This window comes from Lissotriton helveticus, chromosome 3_1 (assembly GCF_964261635.1).
Source record: "Lissotriton helveticus chromosome 3_1, aLisHel1.1, whole genome shotgun sequence".
Classification (NCBI taxonomy): domain Eukaryota; kingdom Metazoa; phylum Chordata; class Amphibia; order Caudata; family Salamandridae; genus Lissotriton; species Lissotriton helveticus.
This window is the reverse complement of record NC_136061.1, coordinates 44,917,444-44,936,488: the sequence shown is the minus strand read 5'-3', so window position 1 is coordinate 44,936,488 and position 19,045 is coordinate 44,917,444. Positions and strand designations below refer to the sequence as shown.

The window sequence follows — 19,045 nt, the reverse complement described above, 5'->3', positions numbered from 1 at the left end:
CTGTGGCTCTAGACATCTCCCTTACACCAGCCACTAGATCTCATCTCCAAGGCCAATTCCCCATGCTCTGGTCATCGGAGCTGGTGCCTTACCTGGGGATCCAGCTGGCCCCCACCTTGCCAGCCATGGTGACGGCTAACTACACTGCGCTGGGCAAGAAGATCCGGGAGGAGCTAGGGCGATGGACTCGCAGCACTCTCTCCTGGCTAGGCAGAATAGCTGCTGTCAAAATGACGGTCCTACCCCAGGTTCTTTACCTGTTCCGGGCCTTACCGCTCCAGCCACCAGTCGGGTGGATCTCACAGTTGCAGGCAGATCTCTCGCGTTTCATCTAGCAAGGCAAGAAGCCCAGAATGCGTAGGTCTCTCTCCATGCTGGCCCCAGAGGCGGGAGGGCTGGGAATACCAGATCTTCGCAAATACTTCCAGGCAGCACAGTTGCGCTACCTGGTTGAGTGGAGCAGGTGGGAATCAGATAAGCACTGGCTCTTCCAGGATAAGGCGATGGCGGGTCGAGCCCTGCAGGAAATCCTGTTCCTACGCCGGCCTCACCGGCCTGTGAATCTGTATGCCTCTTTTGTCACCAGGGTACCTCTGCGGGTTTGGGATGCCACCAATCTTGCACATGCTCTTACTACATTCCCGTCCCCACTTACACCGTTGGTGGACAACCCGGATTTTAACCCAGGGATGGAAAAGGGTGCCTTTACTCACTGGCGAGCGGCCGGGTGTCGGGCCCTGTGCCACCTATATGCCCAGAAGGAGTCATCCCCTTCCCACACTTTCGTCAGGAGTTTTCATTCCCTGAAACTGAACGGCTCCGCTATATGCAGGCTCGCCATTGGGCACTACACCCGCAGGTACGGGAATCGGCCGACAGACAACTCCTTCCACATGAGAAATGGCTTATGACGCGCAAGTCTGACTCGAAATTGATCACAGATCTATAGGCTACTGCAACCACTTTCTTCTAACCTCTACAACCCGGGAAGGGAGCGCTGGGAGAGGGAGTTAGGCAGGAGACTGAGCCACAAGGAATGGGAGCAGATATCATACAGGGCAAGACACTCGGCGTACCACATGGGCCTCACCGAAACGCTGACTAAGGTCTCTACCTACTGGTACTATACAACGGAGCGGATCCAGGAAATGGATCGTAGCAAGGATGATACCTGTTGGAGAGGGTGCGGACACCGGGTCACACGGACACACATTCTATGGGACTGCCCGCTCCTAGATTCATACTGGAAGGAAGTATTAGACGAAATAGATTCCCATTTTGACACAGAACTGCCACGCTTCCCTGCATATACCCTGTTAGGGCTCCCAAACAGGTTGATGTATCCCCTCAGATCATGTAGGGGCAGACAGATAGCTATAGCACTGGGTTCAGCGGTACAGAACATTCTATTACATTGGCGAACTACCACATTACCTTCTCTCACGAGCTGGCTCCACAGGTTGTGGCATGTACTGGGCATGGAGAAATTGTCACTCACAGTGGCAGGGGACATTGAGCAATTTAACGATCTCTGGCAACCGTTCCACTCTCTGCTGCTCACTGAAATCAGGGAGCTCACCTGCCCTAAATACCTCAGCCTCTTGAGGCTCACAACCACGCAGCACCAACCCCCTGAGTGAATAAGGGATCCACCTCTCTCGCTAAAGGCGACCAAGGTAGACGGCTGGGAGATGACCTGTGCACTGGACGATGGATGGGTAGGGGGGGTGTAGGGGTGTTGGGGTTCCTGGAGTTGGGGTGAGGGGGGAGGTCGGGGAGGGAAGGTTATCTTATCGCTGCAACAATGCATATCTGCTAATGCCGTTGTGGGCCGGCCCGCGAAGGAACTATCTTTTGGAGATGTAACGCTGTGGGAGTGGCCTGTCCGCACTGAGCGGATGCCTTGTACATCATGTATGTTTGACCATTTATGTTGTACCAAATAATAATAAAATACTTTAAACCTAAAGGAAATATTAAATGAATAATATTCACTTGGTATACTACTGATTTACCGAAACGAAGGGGTTGCGAACATAATCCTCACTTTTGCGTCCTTAATAGCATTGAAAATATTTGTTTTGCTCACTGGGAGAAGTTGTATTCTGCAGGCCCAAATGCCCTTCTGTGCACCTTATTCACAGTTTTTTTCCCTTGCTTGGCTTCCTGTTATCACACGCCCCCAGGGTTGCAAACTTGATACTGCATCCAAACACCCTTATGGGTGAATAGTCGCGCTTTACAAGTCACAGATTGATTGATGTCAACTATTATCATGTATGCTACTTCTTTTCCTTCAAATAGTGTAATATTGAGAACTCAAAAATTGTTCTAGGCACTTCAGCCGGCTGCTCCATAATGTGTCCTAATGAGCAGACTGAACATGTAGATATTTCATTTTTAATTTTTGCATACATAAATAAGCCCATACTAAATCTCCTGGTTTTCTATAATGTACACCAACCACCAGCATGTTTCCTAAGTGTATATAGGATAAGAAAGGGTTTGCTCTTGGAAGGAATATTTTAGTGAACTAGAATATGAACAGCCTCTGAAAGTAAATCGAAGCACAGATAGAAGAGCCTAGAAACTCTTACAGACAAAGGTGAACGAGAGATCTGAAACTCATTGGAGGATTCAATCAAAGCTGACGGACATTTCACCTGCTAAAACATTTTCCCGCATAGAGAGATATGCTCTCATTGGATACAGATTGAGCACTAACCGTCAACTTCATCGTCTGGCAAACTAGAGCAGTCGTCTAAGCCATCTGCAAGCTCCTCTTCTATGTCATCAGCCCGGGTATCATCGAGCTGCTGTACATCTCCGGCAGGACTGTGGGAGTTAAAGAATTCACTGAGAAAATATTTCACTACAGGCAAAACCCATTCAATGCAAAACAAGACTTCACTGAATATCACTAATGTATATACATATTTGTTTTTAACTAGGTTTCCAAGGAACACAAAAAAACAAAACTGGATTAAATCACAACCAGTTATTTCCATGCTAAGTCAATCAGTAGCAAACTATATGGAACAGTTAATGTATTCAGCAATTAAAAGGACAATCAATGTGAAAAAGAAATTATAGGTGTACTCAAGGTTCTGTGTCGCAGCAATATGCACACAGTGGATCACAAAAGTCAAGGCCTCGCCGACCTTTATGTTACAGACATGAAGTTATACCATTTCACTACAAAACTTAGGATCTTCGGGAAAAGCGGCAGAGGGCGATGGGACCCGCAAAGTCACTTTGGACGACATAATGGCGGCCTTAACGAACGTTCAAGCCACGGTGGGATCCATTTCCACGGATGTGTCCCTGCTGCGGGCGGACTTCCAGAAAATGTCAGCTAGGGTTACGGACATCGAGCAGGTCACCAAAACCTTGGTGACAGACACCGTCACGCTGCAACAAGCAGTGTCCCGGCTCGAACTGGAAAATAAGTTAATGGCGGAGAGGCTCGATGACCAGGAGGGACGTTCTCGCAGAAACAACGTTTGCATTCTTGGAATTCCGGAAAGCGAAGGTGCTCCAGCTATGGATCTCTATGTTGAAGACCTGATAAAGACCCGGATGCAGCCCAAAGGACTGTCCACCTTTTTCTTTGTGGAAAGGGCCCACAGAGTTCCAGGTGGCAGGCCCAAACTGGGAGCGCCCCCCTGACCGGTGCTTGCGCGTCTATTCAACTTCCGCGACAGAGACGCCATATTACAAACTGCGAGAGTATCCCCACCGATCCGAATCCAGAACTCGACAATCTCTTTTTTCCCCAGACTATACAGCAGCGATCTCACGGCGCCGACTAAGTTTCCTATAGGTAAAAAAAGAATTGAGGGCTCAAGAACTGCCCTATTCCATGCTATTCCCTGCAAAGCTCAGAGTGGTGGCGGAGGGCAAGACTTGGTTTTTCGAAACGCCGGAAGAAGCTCATGACTGGCTTGAAGGATGGCAACGAGTGGACAGGCCACGCCGCGGTAACAGAGACCAACGCCGCAGAAACGAGACGGAAGCACCAAACAGCCAAGAACTACGACAAGCGGACATGGAGGGCTCGCAGCAGGCAGACGCGAACGATCCTGATCACGGATGAACGCTCAACTGCTCGGACAGCCGTGTGAGAACCACCCAAGATTAGGCGCAGCTGCGGTCGTATCAGCTTTGGACACTGGTCGGAGGCGGGCTATGGAGGGGAAGGAAGGCCTGCACCCCCCTTGAGCTTCTTAATCCCAGCAAGCAAGTACACTGTTTTGGGAGGGATGAAGCACTCTGCTGAGTTGGGGAGGCGGGCGGTTTTGAGTCTGCCAGGCAGGGAGGCAGGGTGGGAGGGTGGCACACGGGGTTGGGAAGTTTGGGTTACGTTTTTCTTTGTTCTAATTTGTTACTGCACACACGACATGGCGAACTGTCCCCAGCATACAGAATCCCCACTTGCATCACTTAAGAAACGATTCATGCTTATCAATCACCACATCCATGGCAACATACACCCCAGCTGACCCCGCCCAAGACGCGACTCCTGAAGCTCAGGTGACTCCCCTCACGCTATTGACCTGGAATGTTCACGGACTAGGTGACAAAATTAAGAGGGGACTGGTGCTGCGGGCCCTGAAACGCCAAGCTCCCACACTGGCGCTCCTGCAAGAAACTCACCTCATGGGCACAACATGTAAGGCACTCGACAGGTGGGGATATAGGATGGTGGTGCACTCCGAATTCTCCTCGGGTTCCAGAGGCACGGGCATCCTGGTTCGAAAAAACTCTTCCTTCATAGAAATGCAGACCAGTAGGATGATCAGGGTAGATTTGCTGCACTACAGGGTCAATGGGAGGGTAGAATTATTAATGTGATATCAGTTTATATTCCCCCAGCACTCCATACGGTGGCCCTCCCCGCATTTAGTGATTTTTACTTACCCTGCCGGAGGGAGACCTCCTTATTGGAGGAGACTTCAATGCCACAATGGATGCTGACTTGGACAGATACCCAGTCAAGACACAGGCACCTGGAGTCTCTCGACTACAGAGCTTTGCGGAGGCGTTAGGGCTTGTTGACATCTGGAGATATACCCATCAAACAACACGTCAGTACACGTTCCACTCTAACGCACACAACAGTCTGTCTCGGATAGACTACTTCATGACGTTAGGTTCCAACTTGCGGAATGTTGAGGACATTACGATTAAGCCCAGAGGCATATCGGACCACTCACCAATTGTGCTGACCATCTCTTACCGCCATAAATCCCTTCGAAGACTCTACCCTATCTACCCTGGGTACTTACAGATCCCCAAAATTCAGAAAACACTCCACAAAGACACTAAATACTTCTTTGCTGAAAACGCTGCGTCTGTCAATTCCCCATCGGTGGTGTGGGAAGCTTATAAGACGGTCATTAGGGGGTGAGCGATAGTACCCATAACGGGACATAAACGGGACAAGCAAAAAGAACAAATGGACTTGGAACTAGGTTTACACGCAGCCGAATCAGATCACGCGACAGACCCCACACCCGAGGCAACACACCTTTTACATCTAAAGCAACAGCAATATAGGGAGTACCTGCGGAGTGAAACAGTATCGGCCCTGACAGCAACCAGGCATCGGATATATGACGTGGGGGATAAGGCTGGCAAACTCCTGGCGTGGCTAGACAGATGAGAGGGGGGTAACAGAGGTATAGTACAATTGCGGACGGCAGCGGGGCAACTCACGACAGACCCCCGACTCATAGTAAGCGAATTGGCCGAGCAATTCCGGGAGGTATACACATCGACGTCGGGAGTAACAGAGGCAGTGCCGCTGCATCCCTAAGCAATGTAGACATGCCCAAACTGGCGCAGGAAGCCGCTTTAGAGTTAGAAGTGGATGCTACAGAGGAAGAGTTGCAGGTAGCAATCAATTCGCTGCAGTCAGGAAAGTCATTGGGACTCAACGGGATCCCGCCAGAATTGTACAAACAACTGGCGGAAACTGTTAGCACACACCTCATGGGAATGTACACCGAGAGTCTCGAGAAAGGCGAGCTCCCACTCGATCAACGAATCGCCACAATAGTAGCTATACTGAAGCCTGGAAAGCCCCCGTCCGAATGTGCTTCCTATCGCCCAATATCCCTGCTAAACGCAGAGGCTAAAATCCTGGCTAAACTACTAGCGAATAGCCTAATAAAACACCTTCCACAATTAATCCACCCAGACCAATCGGGCTTCATACCAAACAGAAATACAGGGCTGAACCTTAGACGCTTGCACGGGGCACTGGCTAGGGCACCATCCCTATCAGAGCCAGCTGGCCTTTGACATGGTGGAGTGGAACTACCTTTTTGCAGTCCTCCCACATCTGGGATTTGGTCCTAAGTTCTGCGCATGGATCCGTCTCCTCTATACAAAACCTCTGGCACGTATAACAACTAATTGACATTTTTCGAAGGCTATACCGCTGTCGAGGGGGACGCGTCAGGGGTGTCCCTTGTCACCGCTCCTCTTTGCATTAGCGCTAGAACCCCTGGTGACCTGGATTAGAGGTGCACCATTATTGAAAGGCATTAAGTGGGCGGAAGGGTGGGCGGACCGCCTCTCTCTCTACGCCGACGATGTCCTCGTATATCTAACTGATACTGAAAGCTCCATGCCGGTGCTACTGGAGGCGTGTGATAGCTTCGGGAAAATATCAGGTTACACCATCAACTGGTCCAAATCAGTCTTGTATGTGCTAAGGGGCCCCCACCACGGCTCCCGGCTGACTGCCCACTGGTGGTCGCGCAGGACTCATTTAAATACTTGGGCATTCACGTGACGGCAATCGTAGCGGACTTTTTCTCCAAGATTCTGGCGCCCCCCTTGGAACGCCTGAAACGAGATGTGACACACTGAGCGTCCCTTCCTCTAACATTGCTGGGAAGGGCCGCATTGTTCAAAATGATGGCCCTACCTCAGTTCCTGTACGCCCTTGAAAACACGCCGTATCAAGTGGTGCCGGCATATTTCAAACAAATAGCAGCGCAGGTGTCCACGCTTCTCTGGGGTAACAGACCGGCACGAATTGCCCAAGCAAAATTGCATCGTGGCTGGTATGATGGGGGAATAGCACTCCCGAACATCCAGATGTATTATTGGGCGGCACACCTCAAAATATTAACCAATGGATACATGCATCACAGGCAGACCCCGCCTATAGGGCAGATAGGGCTCAACTTGGAACAGGAAATATGCTCGCAGTCCTATACGACAAAGGCCAAGTTACAAAACTGATGGGACCCACAAAACATACAGCCATGCTATGGCACGCAGCGCAGACACGGATGGGGTGGAAGGGGGTCATTACTAAACTTACACCTCTCTGGGATACCAAACAGCTAGGACAACTGAGAAAAAGCAAGGGATTTGACCGGTGGGACACTATAGGTATTTCCACAGTAGGAGACCTGTGGGATAAGGGGAATGTACTAACATTTGACCAGCTCCGGCAACAATATGACCTAGGCCCAACGGAAACTTTCCGATACACACAAATACGCCACGCGTTACTGGCGGTACTACCGCAAGACACTGAGATCCCTCAGGCATCCCCATTGGAGGACCGTTTGCTTACAGATCACATGCCCAAGAGCGCCACATCCTTTACATATCGCAAAATACTTAATCTCCCAGACCCTACAACCCTGCTATGGGATAGGTAGGTGGAAGACGTGGGGGACATGGAAGAAACAGAATGGCAGGAGGCCCTGGCCTCACCCTAAGAGGTAGGAATACCTGCAAGGCTTAGATTGGTACAATTAAAGATCTTACACCGTACGTATTATACTAGAACTACATTGCACAAAATGGGGAGAGCACAACACCCGTATTGCCTCAGGAGATGTGGGGAGGAGGGATCCCTTTTTCACACACTGTGGGACTGCCCAGCAAAAGCAGACTACTGGCGGGCGGTTTTGCGAACAATGTCACAGACAATGGGGGTATCACTTCTGCCAGAACCGCGCAGGTGCCTCTTAAACGTGTGGGAACCAAATGACCTGGCGCGTCATGGGCAAACATGGGTCACGCTGGGCCTCAAAGTGGCGAAGCGTCATATAGCACAGAAATGGGGAGTGATGGAGCTGCCTTCGCTAGCAACCTGGTGTAGGGACATGGACCTCAATATGCTAACGGAGAGGGCAGTCTACATAAATCGGAAATGCCCTCGAAAATGGACCAAAATATGGGCGGCATGGAACACATACAGGGGAGACATATGTGAACCAATATCGGACTCTGATGGGGACAGTTCGGAAGAGTACTCTGGGGAGGAGTAGAGAGACAGTTATAAGCATATTGCCTAATGTTATTATTGATGATATCCAATTGCAAGTGGAGTTGAACGGGATTATAGATCGATGGTGCTGCACTATAATTGCAACGTATGATAATGAACACCATGTTGCCTTTGCCGATGTTTTGAATGAACATAATAAAAACAGTTTTATAAAAAAAAAAACTAAGATCTGTTTTCCAGTTTCTATGGTGGTGATCTAGTGCTCATCCATGGCATCGCCACTTAGTGTGTAGCTAACGATAGAGCGATGGGCATGCATTTCTTAGTTGTCAGATGCATTTCCTCTGTGTAGCCTAGCAAATACTAACATGGTTATATCCATCAGAATGTCACTCATTTCTTGCAGTAACTTTGCTCTAGTACAACCCTACAGCTGAGCAATGTCATGCCAGATGCAGAAAACCCACTTTCTTTACATAACCTTTCTTGCATTGGAGAATTTGCTCACTTGATCAGAGATAATGCATAACCAAAGAATAATTTTTAAATAAACAAGTTTGTGTTTGTAATGGAAGGGGACAGATCATACCTAGGAGCAGCAGAACCACCACATGTGATCAGATATCCTGACCTAGGTCCAGCTCCCATTTTCATTTTGCAGAAAATGGAGCGACACTACATGCCATGACGGTTTGATATTTGATATTTGATATTTTTGATATTTATGGGGTTTTATAAAGCGCGAACATTCGCTCCCAGGGGTGCATCTTGGCGCTGAGCTTGCGAACAGTAGGTAGATGAAAAATGAAGCAAGTGAAACGATGAGACTAAATGGCTGCCAGTACGGAGGTATCTGATTGTTGGTACACCCATGTCTTGAGGAGTTTTCTGAAAAGACCCTCCTTTTCAGTCAGTCTGAGGTTGACTGGTAGGTTATTCCATGCCTTGGCTGCCAAGACAGTGAAAGTTTTCCCACCCTTGGTTTTGTATTTAAATCTGGGAATCAAGATGAGGTTTGTCCCAGATGATCTCAGACATCGTGGAGGATTATAACGCACAAAGCGATTTGTAAGGTAGCGGGGACCTGTGTTTTACATGGATTTAAAAACGGTAAGAAGCAATTTAAAAAGAATTCTTTTATGCAATGGTAGCCAATGCAGAGCTCTTAATGCTGCTGAAGCTGATGACCTTCTGGGAAGTTGTAGGACCAGTCTCGCCGCTGCATGTTGTATACTCTGCAGCTTCTTAAGGGTGGACTTTTTCACTCCAGCCATTAATCCGTTGCAGTAATCAAGTCGGGAGAGTATTAAGGCTACCGCGACTGATTTTCTAGCTGCAATGGGGAGGAAATCAAAGAATTTTTTCAGTGATTTAATGAGACCAAAACAGCGTCCAGCCGTAATCCTGATGTGGTCATCGAAAGAAAGGAGTGAATCAAATTGCACACCTAGATTCCGAGCTGATGCTACTGCACTGGGGGGGGCCTCCGATCCCAAGTGCCACCAGTCTTTCGGACAGAAAGATAGATCTTTACCCAGCGGTATAATTTCTGTCTTCGCACTGTTGCATTTAAGATGGTTTTTGTTCAACCATTGGAAAACATCCGAGAGGCAGTTTTTAAAACGAAGGTCTGCATCCGGCCACTTTTTATCGATGGTAACGACAAGTTGTGTATCGTCGGCATAAGACGTGACAAGGATCCCATGAGATTCTATCACAGCGAGAAGGGGGGCCATATAGATGTTAAAAAAAAGAGGGCTTAATATGGACCCCTGTGGCACTCCTGATGAAATTGATTTTTCGCTGGATAGATAGGGACCCAAAGACACAGTCTGGGACCTATTGGATAGAAACGAAATTACCCATGCCAAGGCTGTGTCTGTCACGCCAATCTCTCGCATTCTGTTAATCAGGATGGCATGCGAGATGGTGTCGAATGCTGCTGTCAAGTCAAGCAGGATGAGGACTGTCTGCCTTCCCTCATCCTGCAGAAACCTGACAGAGTCAGCTAATTCGATCAAGGCTGTTTCGGTTGAATGGCCGGAACGAAATCCCGACTGCTGAGGATGCAGAATATTGTGGGCCTCTACAAATGTTTTGAGCTCATCATGTACTAACCGTTCCATGATTTTACTTAGAACAGGTAGCAAGGAAATGGGACGCATATTGCTAAGATCCGTGGGCGATTTATTCTGCTTCTTCATCAGAGGCTTTACAATGGCCTTCTTCCAATCATTCGGCACTAGCCCAGATTCAAAAGATGCATTGATGAGACTATTTATGTAAGGATTTACTGTCTCTATCAAGTGATGTAAAATGATGGGGGGACATGGATCAGTGGGGGCTCCAGATTTACAAGCCAGAATTGCCTTGCTTGTTTGTTGGAGAGAAACCAGTTTAAAAGCGGAGAGCAGAGGGTGGTTGTCAACAATCTCTGGGAGGTTGGTCGGAGGAGGAGGAAAGTGCATCTGAATACTGACTATTTTGTCTTCAAAGAAGTCTGCGATTTGATTACACAGGCTCTCTGAAGGAGGAATTTCGGGCATAGTGGCTTTAGGATGAGTAAAAGATTTGACAATTTTAAAAACTGTTTGTTGGTTATGTTGAGCTTCATTTATAACCCTAGTAAAATAGTCCTTTTTTGCTGATTTAATATTGGCAAGATATTGTTTCCTCTGTTGGACGTACTGTGCTCTTGCAGCCTCATCGTACGATTTTCGCCATTGCCTTTCTAATCTCCGACAGAGGAGATGACTGTCGGATAAAGTGTGGGTGAACCAAGGAGCATTTGGTTTCCTCTTATAGCATTTTGCATGATGGCTTCCAGATTCAGTATTGGCCAAAACAATTTGGTCTAGCCAAGTGCGGAAATTGCAAGAATCAACTACAACATCTCTAGTTATTATTGGGGGATCTGGGAGAGGTTGAGAGTCCTGCTTGATGCGTTCCCCCACTTTCTTCCAGTTGACTGTGAAGATAGCGTGGGGTCGGTTTATACTGGGTAAGATAGAAGCAGGTAATGCAATATCAAATGGAATAAAACAATGGTCAGTCCAAATTTGGGATAATGGGAGGGACGTGATCAAGGGTGTAAAATTAGTGCAAATGCCGTCAAGGGTATGTCCAGCACGGTGGGTCGCAGCAGTAACGCGTTGGGAAAGTCCAAACATGTTTAAAGTATGTTGAAAGGAGATGGTATGAGGATCAACAAGAGATTCCAGGTGTAAATTCATGTCACCTAAAAGTGTAAAATTGGGGTACTGTACCATAAGTGCTCCAAGAGCCTCGTCTAGGGAGTCTAGAAAAGAAGTGGCATTTCCAGGAGGACGATATAAGAGTCCCCCTGAAAAGGAGGTGGAGGCATTAAGTTTAATCGAAAAACCCATGCCCTCACTGTCTTTAAGGTGGCCTAAATCAAAAATATGGCAGGGAAGGACCTTCTTAATAATGAGTGCTATTCCACCACCACGTCCAGTAGGTCTGTCTCGCCTAAAGATGGTGAACTCTGGAGGGAGGACAGTGGCCAGGTCGGGATTGGATGAGTCATTTAGCCAAGTTTCAGTAATAAAAAGAGCTTCTAACTCATGATCTACTATAAGATCGTGTATGTCTTGGCCATGACAGGCTACTGACCTGGCATTGATGAGACCTCCCTTAAAGTGAGTGAGATTACTCTTAGAAGGGCAAGTCAGACGAGGAGCGTCTAGAGATATTGTGGGGGGTGTCCATTTACAATGGGGACATGAAAGGGGGCTGATGAGGGGATCGATAGGGGGACAGCGCGAGCCAATAATATCAATTTTCGAACGTAAGGCAAGTAAAACAGTGTTGTCATACCTGATAGTGCGCGGTAGACGAGCAGCATGCCCAGCGCCCGGCGCAGTCCGGTCGCGGACGGGCGCAGACGGGCTTGGCTTTGGCGCGGCTTCGGCGCGCATCCGGCGCGCCCGCTGCGCCAGCCCGCTGCGCCGTCTAATTGGCCTACACATGTTATAGGGAGAAAAGGGGGGCGGAAGGACGGCGCGACTAGAGCGCTCTCCCCGCCTCCCTCACTCAATATGGCGCCCACCGTCGCCGAATGTCGGCAAAAGCGGCTGGGCGGAGTGGAAGCAGTGAAAGATGTTAAGGGTGTCAGTGTGCCTCACGGATTCGTTCCCCTTAATTCTTTAAAGCCCCCCAGATAAAAGTGCACCAATACAATAAAATCAGGATCAGGTTAAAAGTACGCTCCAAGTGCTGGTGATAAATCAAATACAGTCACCGCCTTCTAAAAAACACAACAGCTCGCAGCCCCAGTTCCCCTCGCCGGGGAGAGCTTCTGAAGGGCCAGGGTAAATTTCAGGGTAAATTAAATACTTTTTATTAACCTCTATTGTCTGGATCACTTTTGCCAATGGGCTATTACACCCCCCCAGTGCCCCCACTCCACTATAGACCTTCTATCCCATAAGGATATAAACCCACAACCTGGAAATATAACGCCCGCTTGGTAAACCCCAGTGATAGCTGGACAGGAAAAGCGCCATGAAAACTTTGGAGAATAGGAAGTGTGCCCACCTCTGCCAACTGCACCCCTAAGGTGGGAGAGGCAAGGTGAAGCACATCTTTCAGTTCCCGCCATCTTGAAGATGGGAAAGAACCCTCCAATCAGGCCGAGGCGCCCACAGGAGGGGGCATGATTGAGGGTGTAGTTACCCCAGGTAAGGTGCCTATTGGCCCTACCTGCTACTCCCCTAAAACGGTCCTAAATTTAGTGTTTAAGCAGCTTCCCAGACCTGGAAACTCATTCCTGCCGACCTAAGAAGAAGGACAAAGAAGACGCTGTGCAGCGAAGCCTGAAGACGACTACTGACTTCGCCCCAGCCCAACCGGCCTGTTTCCAGCAACAAGACCCTGCGGAAAAGACAACACCTGTCCTGCAGCCAGCGACTTCCAGACCCTGAGGAAAATTGCCTACTCTTTGGCAAAGACCAGAGACTCCCGAGGGCAGCGGCTCAGTCCACAAAGAAATCTACACAAAGGACTTCGGTGCCCTCCGGATCTGCAAGCCCTGCCAAATCTGCACCAGACGCCTCCGGCCCATGTCCAGGTGGACCACCGGCCCAGAACAGGTTCCTCAAGTTCAGCAATGGCGAACCGTACCTGTAATCCACGACTATGACTGCTGCATGAATCCAGAGGTTCTCCTTGACCGCGACCAGCTCAGATAAGTAGAATCCGATGCCTAAAGGCACCCCTGCACCCAGAGCCCCTAGGCCTTGGTAAGCTGAATAGACAGTGCCCTGACGATCCCCTAAATCTCTACTTACCTCTGCTGTCGTTGGTCTCCCGTCAGCAACCTCCTGTGCGATGCCTGCAGTCTGTTTGTCTGAAGCAACTTTGAAGAGCATTGGGTGGCAAACCGTGTGTATTTGAAACCTATACCCAGCTGCCCCTGTGCCGCTGGTGGTGTACATTTTTCGGTGCTGCTTTTCGCCCCCATCCCGTGCTTGCTCTAACCCCCAATTCTTGGCCCGTGAAAACAATTTACCTAACAGCAAGCGGTGTGGCTCGGAGCACCCCCAGCCCCCATTGGAATGCATTGGGCCGAACTCAAATTTTGACCTCTGCACCCAGCCACTCCTGTGCCGCAGGTGGTGCAGTCTTGGTACTCACCTGACCCTTGCTGACCTTTTGTTTCAAAGACTGGAACTGCAAGTGGCGTACTTACCTGCATTACCGCATTAGAGTTTCCTCCATAGGATAACATTCAACTCTTTGAAAATTGCACTAAGTTTCGACTTTTGAAAGTATTAGGTATTTTTCTTGCAAGGCGTACTTACTTTATGTCGAAGATCTTGATCTTAAAATAAATCTCATTCAAAGCTTATTTTTAGGTCGAGCGTGAGCCAGGACGCAAGCGTTGCTCTGCGAAGAGCTGTGGCAGTTCAGAGCGGGAGAATCCACGCCCACTCCCCCGCCCTTATATTTCATTGGCTTGTGTCTTTGTGCTTTGTGAATGCTGTCTTCTGATTCATTATGAGGCTTGTTAGTCCCTCATTATACCGCCATGTCTTTACTTGTATCCTCCCATGGCTACTGGCCCCTTTACTTTGAGTGTTACACGGTAGGTGTTATTTAGACTGTGAGCACTACTTTCTTTAATGAGGTTCTCCTAATTCCTTCTCTACTCCTCCATCCCTCCAGTTGTCCATGCCTTGCACCCCCTGTCCCCACCCGCCCTCCTGTTGTCTGTGCCTTCGCACCCCCTTCTCCCCCGCCCTCACTCCCGCTGTCTGTGCCCTCCTCTCCTCCTGTTGTCCGTGATGACTACAGTTTGCTATGCAATAGGTCTTGCGTAAATGAGAGTCCTATTGCATTGCAAATGCTTGTTTACAACTGCATGCCCTCTTTTATGGTTATAGCTTGCATCTGCTTTTATGGAAGCTGAATGTTGGTTTAAAGCTCAAAGGTCAAAGAGGATGGAAAAGCGCAGGACGGCCTGGGGAGCAGGGTGCTTACCAGATTTTCAAGTTTTGAGTTATATGCTAATGAGTGGCATCGATGTTTAATTTTATTTTCCCCAAGGGAAGGGGATGGGGCTAATCTCAAAGTCGTTATATTTGAGAATGTAATATAAATGTGTTTCTTTCAGAATGCATTCTATATATTGATGTTTATATTTCCTTCCTTCACTTCTGTATTATTGTTTCTCTTCCCTGTTGCTCAGCTAGTGTGAGTGGTAGAATGCATGGTGACATTATGGATTGTTTGGTGCCAGGCTTGTGTGTGGCGTGGCAGTTGATGGCAGGCAGGCTGAGCGGCAGGAAGGCTGCTCCTGGTGGGGTCTAATTTCCATCTACCTATCTTCTTCTAATTAACTTGACCTGGAACTAAGTTTTAATAAATCCAACCTATTTTATGCACCTAGCTCCAAGGACTTTCAGTTAGCACAGTAACGTAATCCGTGAAGCACCTGACGGTTAGCAGTTTTACCCAATGTTTGTCGAGTCAGCATATTATGGATTGCATTACTCAGAGCGCTTAGCATCTGGGCCAAAGAGTTTATTGACTAAGTTTTCAAAACAGACCGGTTTGTGAAGCAGTGCTGCCCGAACCTCCTAGCACTATATATTAGAAAACATAAAAATAAAAAAGAATTTGTCATGACACCATTAGAATTAAAGACCTTGCACATGTTACTACATCAGAATTAAATAATGTATTGCTGGAAGCATTGACCTGATGCTAAGAGGGTTTCTGTTCCACAAGCATGAAACGTTCCTTGTGCATTCCGAGCCTTCTGAAATCATAAACATCTGTTTGATTTACCCCCTAGGCTGGTTCAAGCACAAGGGCGGTTACACCGTTTATTAGAAATAGCTAGCTCAATAATTAGCTTAGTGCTGTGGTTATTTTTCTCCTCTTCCTAATCATGTTAATGCCTTCTTTAGCACATCTGTTTAAATGTTTGTCTATGTGCTCAGCACAACATGCATCATTCAAGAATATCCAACAGAAATAAGTAATCTGGGGGCACAGGCAGTAATGAGAAAGCAGGGCTTTAATGGCTGGTGTAATCCCTGGTGGTAGGCTGCGTGCCTGCTACAACACTGCACTCTATCAATACAACATGCCCCAAAGAAGCACCTCCTGGGAGACCGAAGGGGCGGGACTGGAGGGGAGAGGGGGGGAGGGTGGAGGGGGGGGGGGGTACGGCGCCTCTCGCTAGCTAGTAATAGCAAGGGCACTGTACGGGACCGGAGCTGCAGCCATGAGCATCCCTCCGTCCATGCCTGCCACAAAGCACAGCCCGCTCTGCACCAGGAGGTGAAACCAAGGCCCTACTACAGCTGGAGTGTTTTTTTTTAGGCCAAAGACATTACGCAATACCACACTGCACATCAAATCAAGGAGAAGGCAGGAAATAGCCCCCCTTCTGCTCTTCCTCCTGTGCTGCAACAGTGTAATCACTGGTAGCGAAAGGTGTTGGAGAGCTTTGTTAGTGTTTATAGCTCGGATCATATGTAACTCTAACTTCACACTTTATGTCTGTGTAATTTACAACACTTACACATCTTCACTACACTATTGATCACTACTTCGCAGGCTGGTATCTTCCTCTGATATTTACAATCTAACAAGCGGTCGCGAAGGCCCTTTATTGCAATGCAATAGGTCTTGCCCAAGTGAGAATTCAAGCTATTAGTATTGTAAATGACAATGCTGTTTATTTATGTTTTAAAACCAAAAACATAAATAAAAGGCATTGTGATTTACAATGCCAATAGCTCAAATTTTGTGAATGCGAGACCTATTGCATTGCAAATGCTTGTCTTAAATTAGTGTGGCTCTCCTTTTTGAGTTGTGTGTCAGTTACTGGTAAATTCTGTGCAATAAATGTCTTACACTCCTCTGTGTTAGACCTAAGGTGCTCACCCACACTGCCACTAATAGAGCACTTTGTGTTTACACTGAGCCCGGTACACTTCTGGGGAATCTTTGGACTCTGTGCACGGTATAACCACCTAGTGGCATACCATGTACAGAGCCAGCTTCCTCCATACATACATAATTTTTAAGTACATACATACACACACACATACATATAGATACATCTATATACATAGATACATATATATATACACACACACATACATATAGATAGATCTATATACATAGATACATATATATATATATATATATATATATATATACACACACAAACACATAAATAGATGTAGATACATATATATATATGTATATGTTTGCAGCAATCACGTTATGAAGTATTTCCTTCATTTCTATGACACAATGTTATGCACTGTCACTTTAAAAGTCCAGCTCGATGCACGCTGTTTGTCATGTGATCAAGCCTCCCTGGAGGCGAAACGCGTCATGGCGGCAGCGCTGGCTCTTACGAAATAAACACCGTTCACCAGCACCTTTTGGGTCGGCTCTTTGTTGCAAGCATTCGGACTTCTGTTGTTCTGTGTGACAAGATTCGCCACATATGGTACCTACGCTTTCCAGGTACGAGCAAGACCCCTTCTCAACAGGGCAACGCGGCAGAAAGCTGTTTCCGGGTTTCCTGGGATCGTTTACTTTCTCCGGCGAGGAGAACGCCGCAACGCCCCTGCCTTACCGTTGATGTGTTCCGGTGGGATAGCAGCCGGAGTTCCCTTGTCTTCATTGCCACGGAGACTGGATCTGAGCTTGAACCCCGGAGAACACCTTGGAAACGGCAGAGAGAAGTGTGCGCGACTACTGGTAGGACATTTATCTCCAATTACCAGTTTGTCGTTTGTGAATTTCTAATAGCAGCCACAACCATAGCGCTTACAATCATGGCCGCCGACAGACTGCGAAATCGAGCTCAGGCAGCTGATTCCATGTTACATCTACTGTACAGGAAACTGGAACAAACACTACACGGGACTTATTTAAAAAATTGGAACGTGCAATGAGAGCAGAGCAATCCAAGTGGTGGGAGCATCGGTCTCTTACCCGCTACTTGGAAGTAGGCCGAGTGCCCAGGGGGCTTAGAAGCACAATTGCCCCCAGCTATGAAAATCCGGACCCAGCTATGTTAGCTGAGTGGGCGGAAGCGAATCTTAATTGCTCTAGCGTTTATTTGCGCATATTAGTTAAATATGCTGAAAGTGACCGAATCAAATTGCAGACCGTAATTGATGCCTTGGAGGATGAAATTTCCAAGATAGAAGTCTCTGACACAATTAATAAAATGAGAACCGACATGATGACCCGTTTGGCCAAGGAAGAAGAGACAATAAAAAAAAGGAAAGCTTTCAAATTCGAGAGAGATCGGATTGACTACTTAAATGGACAAGTTTTCACCTTCGCAAGGAGGTATGATGCAGTTAAGGCAAAAGCACGTTCAAACATGATATCATGCCAACAAAAGGAAGATACCTTGCTACCTGCTACCTCTTCCTCCAGCTTAAGCTCAGCTGTGGAGAGCGATCGGGAACCGGATTCAAACCGTGAAACAGCTTTGGGGTTTACCAAGCTCACCCTGGCGCAGGAGGTCGACTGTTTGTGCCAGGATCGACGCGAAACCCTAAGATCACACAAGCCCCGTGCACAACAAAAAAACAGCGGGCAAACAACAAACGTTGGCAGCGTCGGAAATGCCGTGCCCGGAAGCTCAAACGACAACAATCCGGGCAAAACGGGACGCTGGAATCGCAACCAACGGAAGACGCGGAAGCAGAAACAAAATCAGTAGTCAATCTCTCAAATATCAAACTCACTTCAGCTGAGACTGCGGTACTTAATTTGGGACTTTCTTATTGCCCTCCATGCAATATGAACTATGCTGACACCCGCATGGATATTTACAGGTTCACAAGGAAACTCAAACTTAAAAAATTCTTTGAATTACATCCGAAAAAGATTATTGAACCTGAAATTCCATCTAGTCCCACTTTCTCCAGCAGCCAAAGCCAGGCCAACTTCAATACAATCTGGGATTTACAAAATCAGTCCTCCTTGGGGAATCTGAGGGATGTTCCTCTAGAATCAATTGAACAGCGAGTTACCCCTTTCAAGCCAAAATCCACCTTTCAACCAATCATGGTTCATGACAACCTGGACACATTTCAGGAAAGTGTGGTCCGTGACATTAAACATCTTTATTCTGCTATTAACAAGAAAAAGTTTCACATTTCTAAACAAAATCAATGTTATAAACAACTAATTGTGAAACTTAAAAAGAACAACAATGTCATCGTCAAGCAGGCCGACAAGGGCGGCAACGTGGTCCTGTGGCCTAGGGAAATGTTT

At 47.7% G+C, this 19,045-nt stretch overlaps 1 protein-coding gene across 2 annotated transcripts in view; it reads right to left on the bottom strand.

Moving 5' to 3' along the window:
* Window positions 1-19,045, bottom strand: part of TTLL4 (tubulin tyrosine ligase like 4) — a 411,567-nt gene that overhangs the window by 294,199 nt on the left and 98,323 nt on the right. For both annotated transcript variants that reach the window (XM_078679201.1, XM_078679202.1), the window contains one exon: window positions 2,726-2,835. In XM_078679201.1, the coding sequence (XP_078535327.1) occupies window positions 2,726-2,835 (110 nt within the window). The remainder of the gene's footprint in view (window positions 1-2,725; window positions 2,836-19,045) is intronic.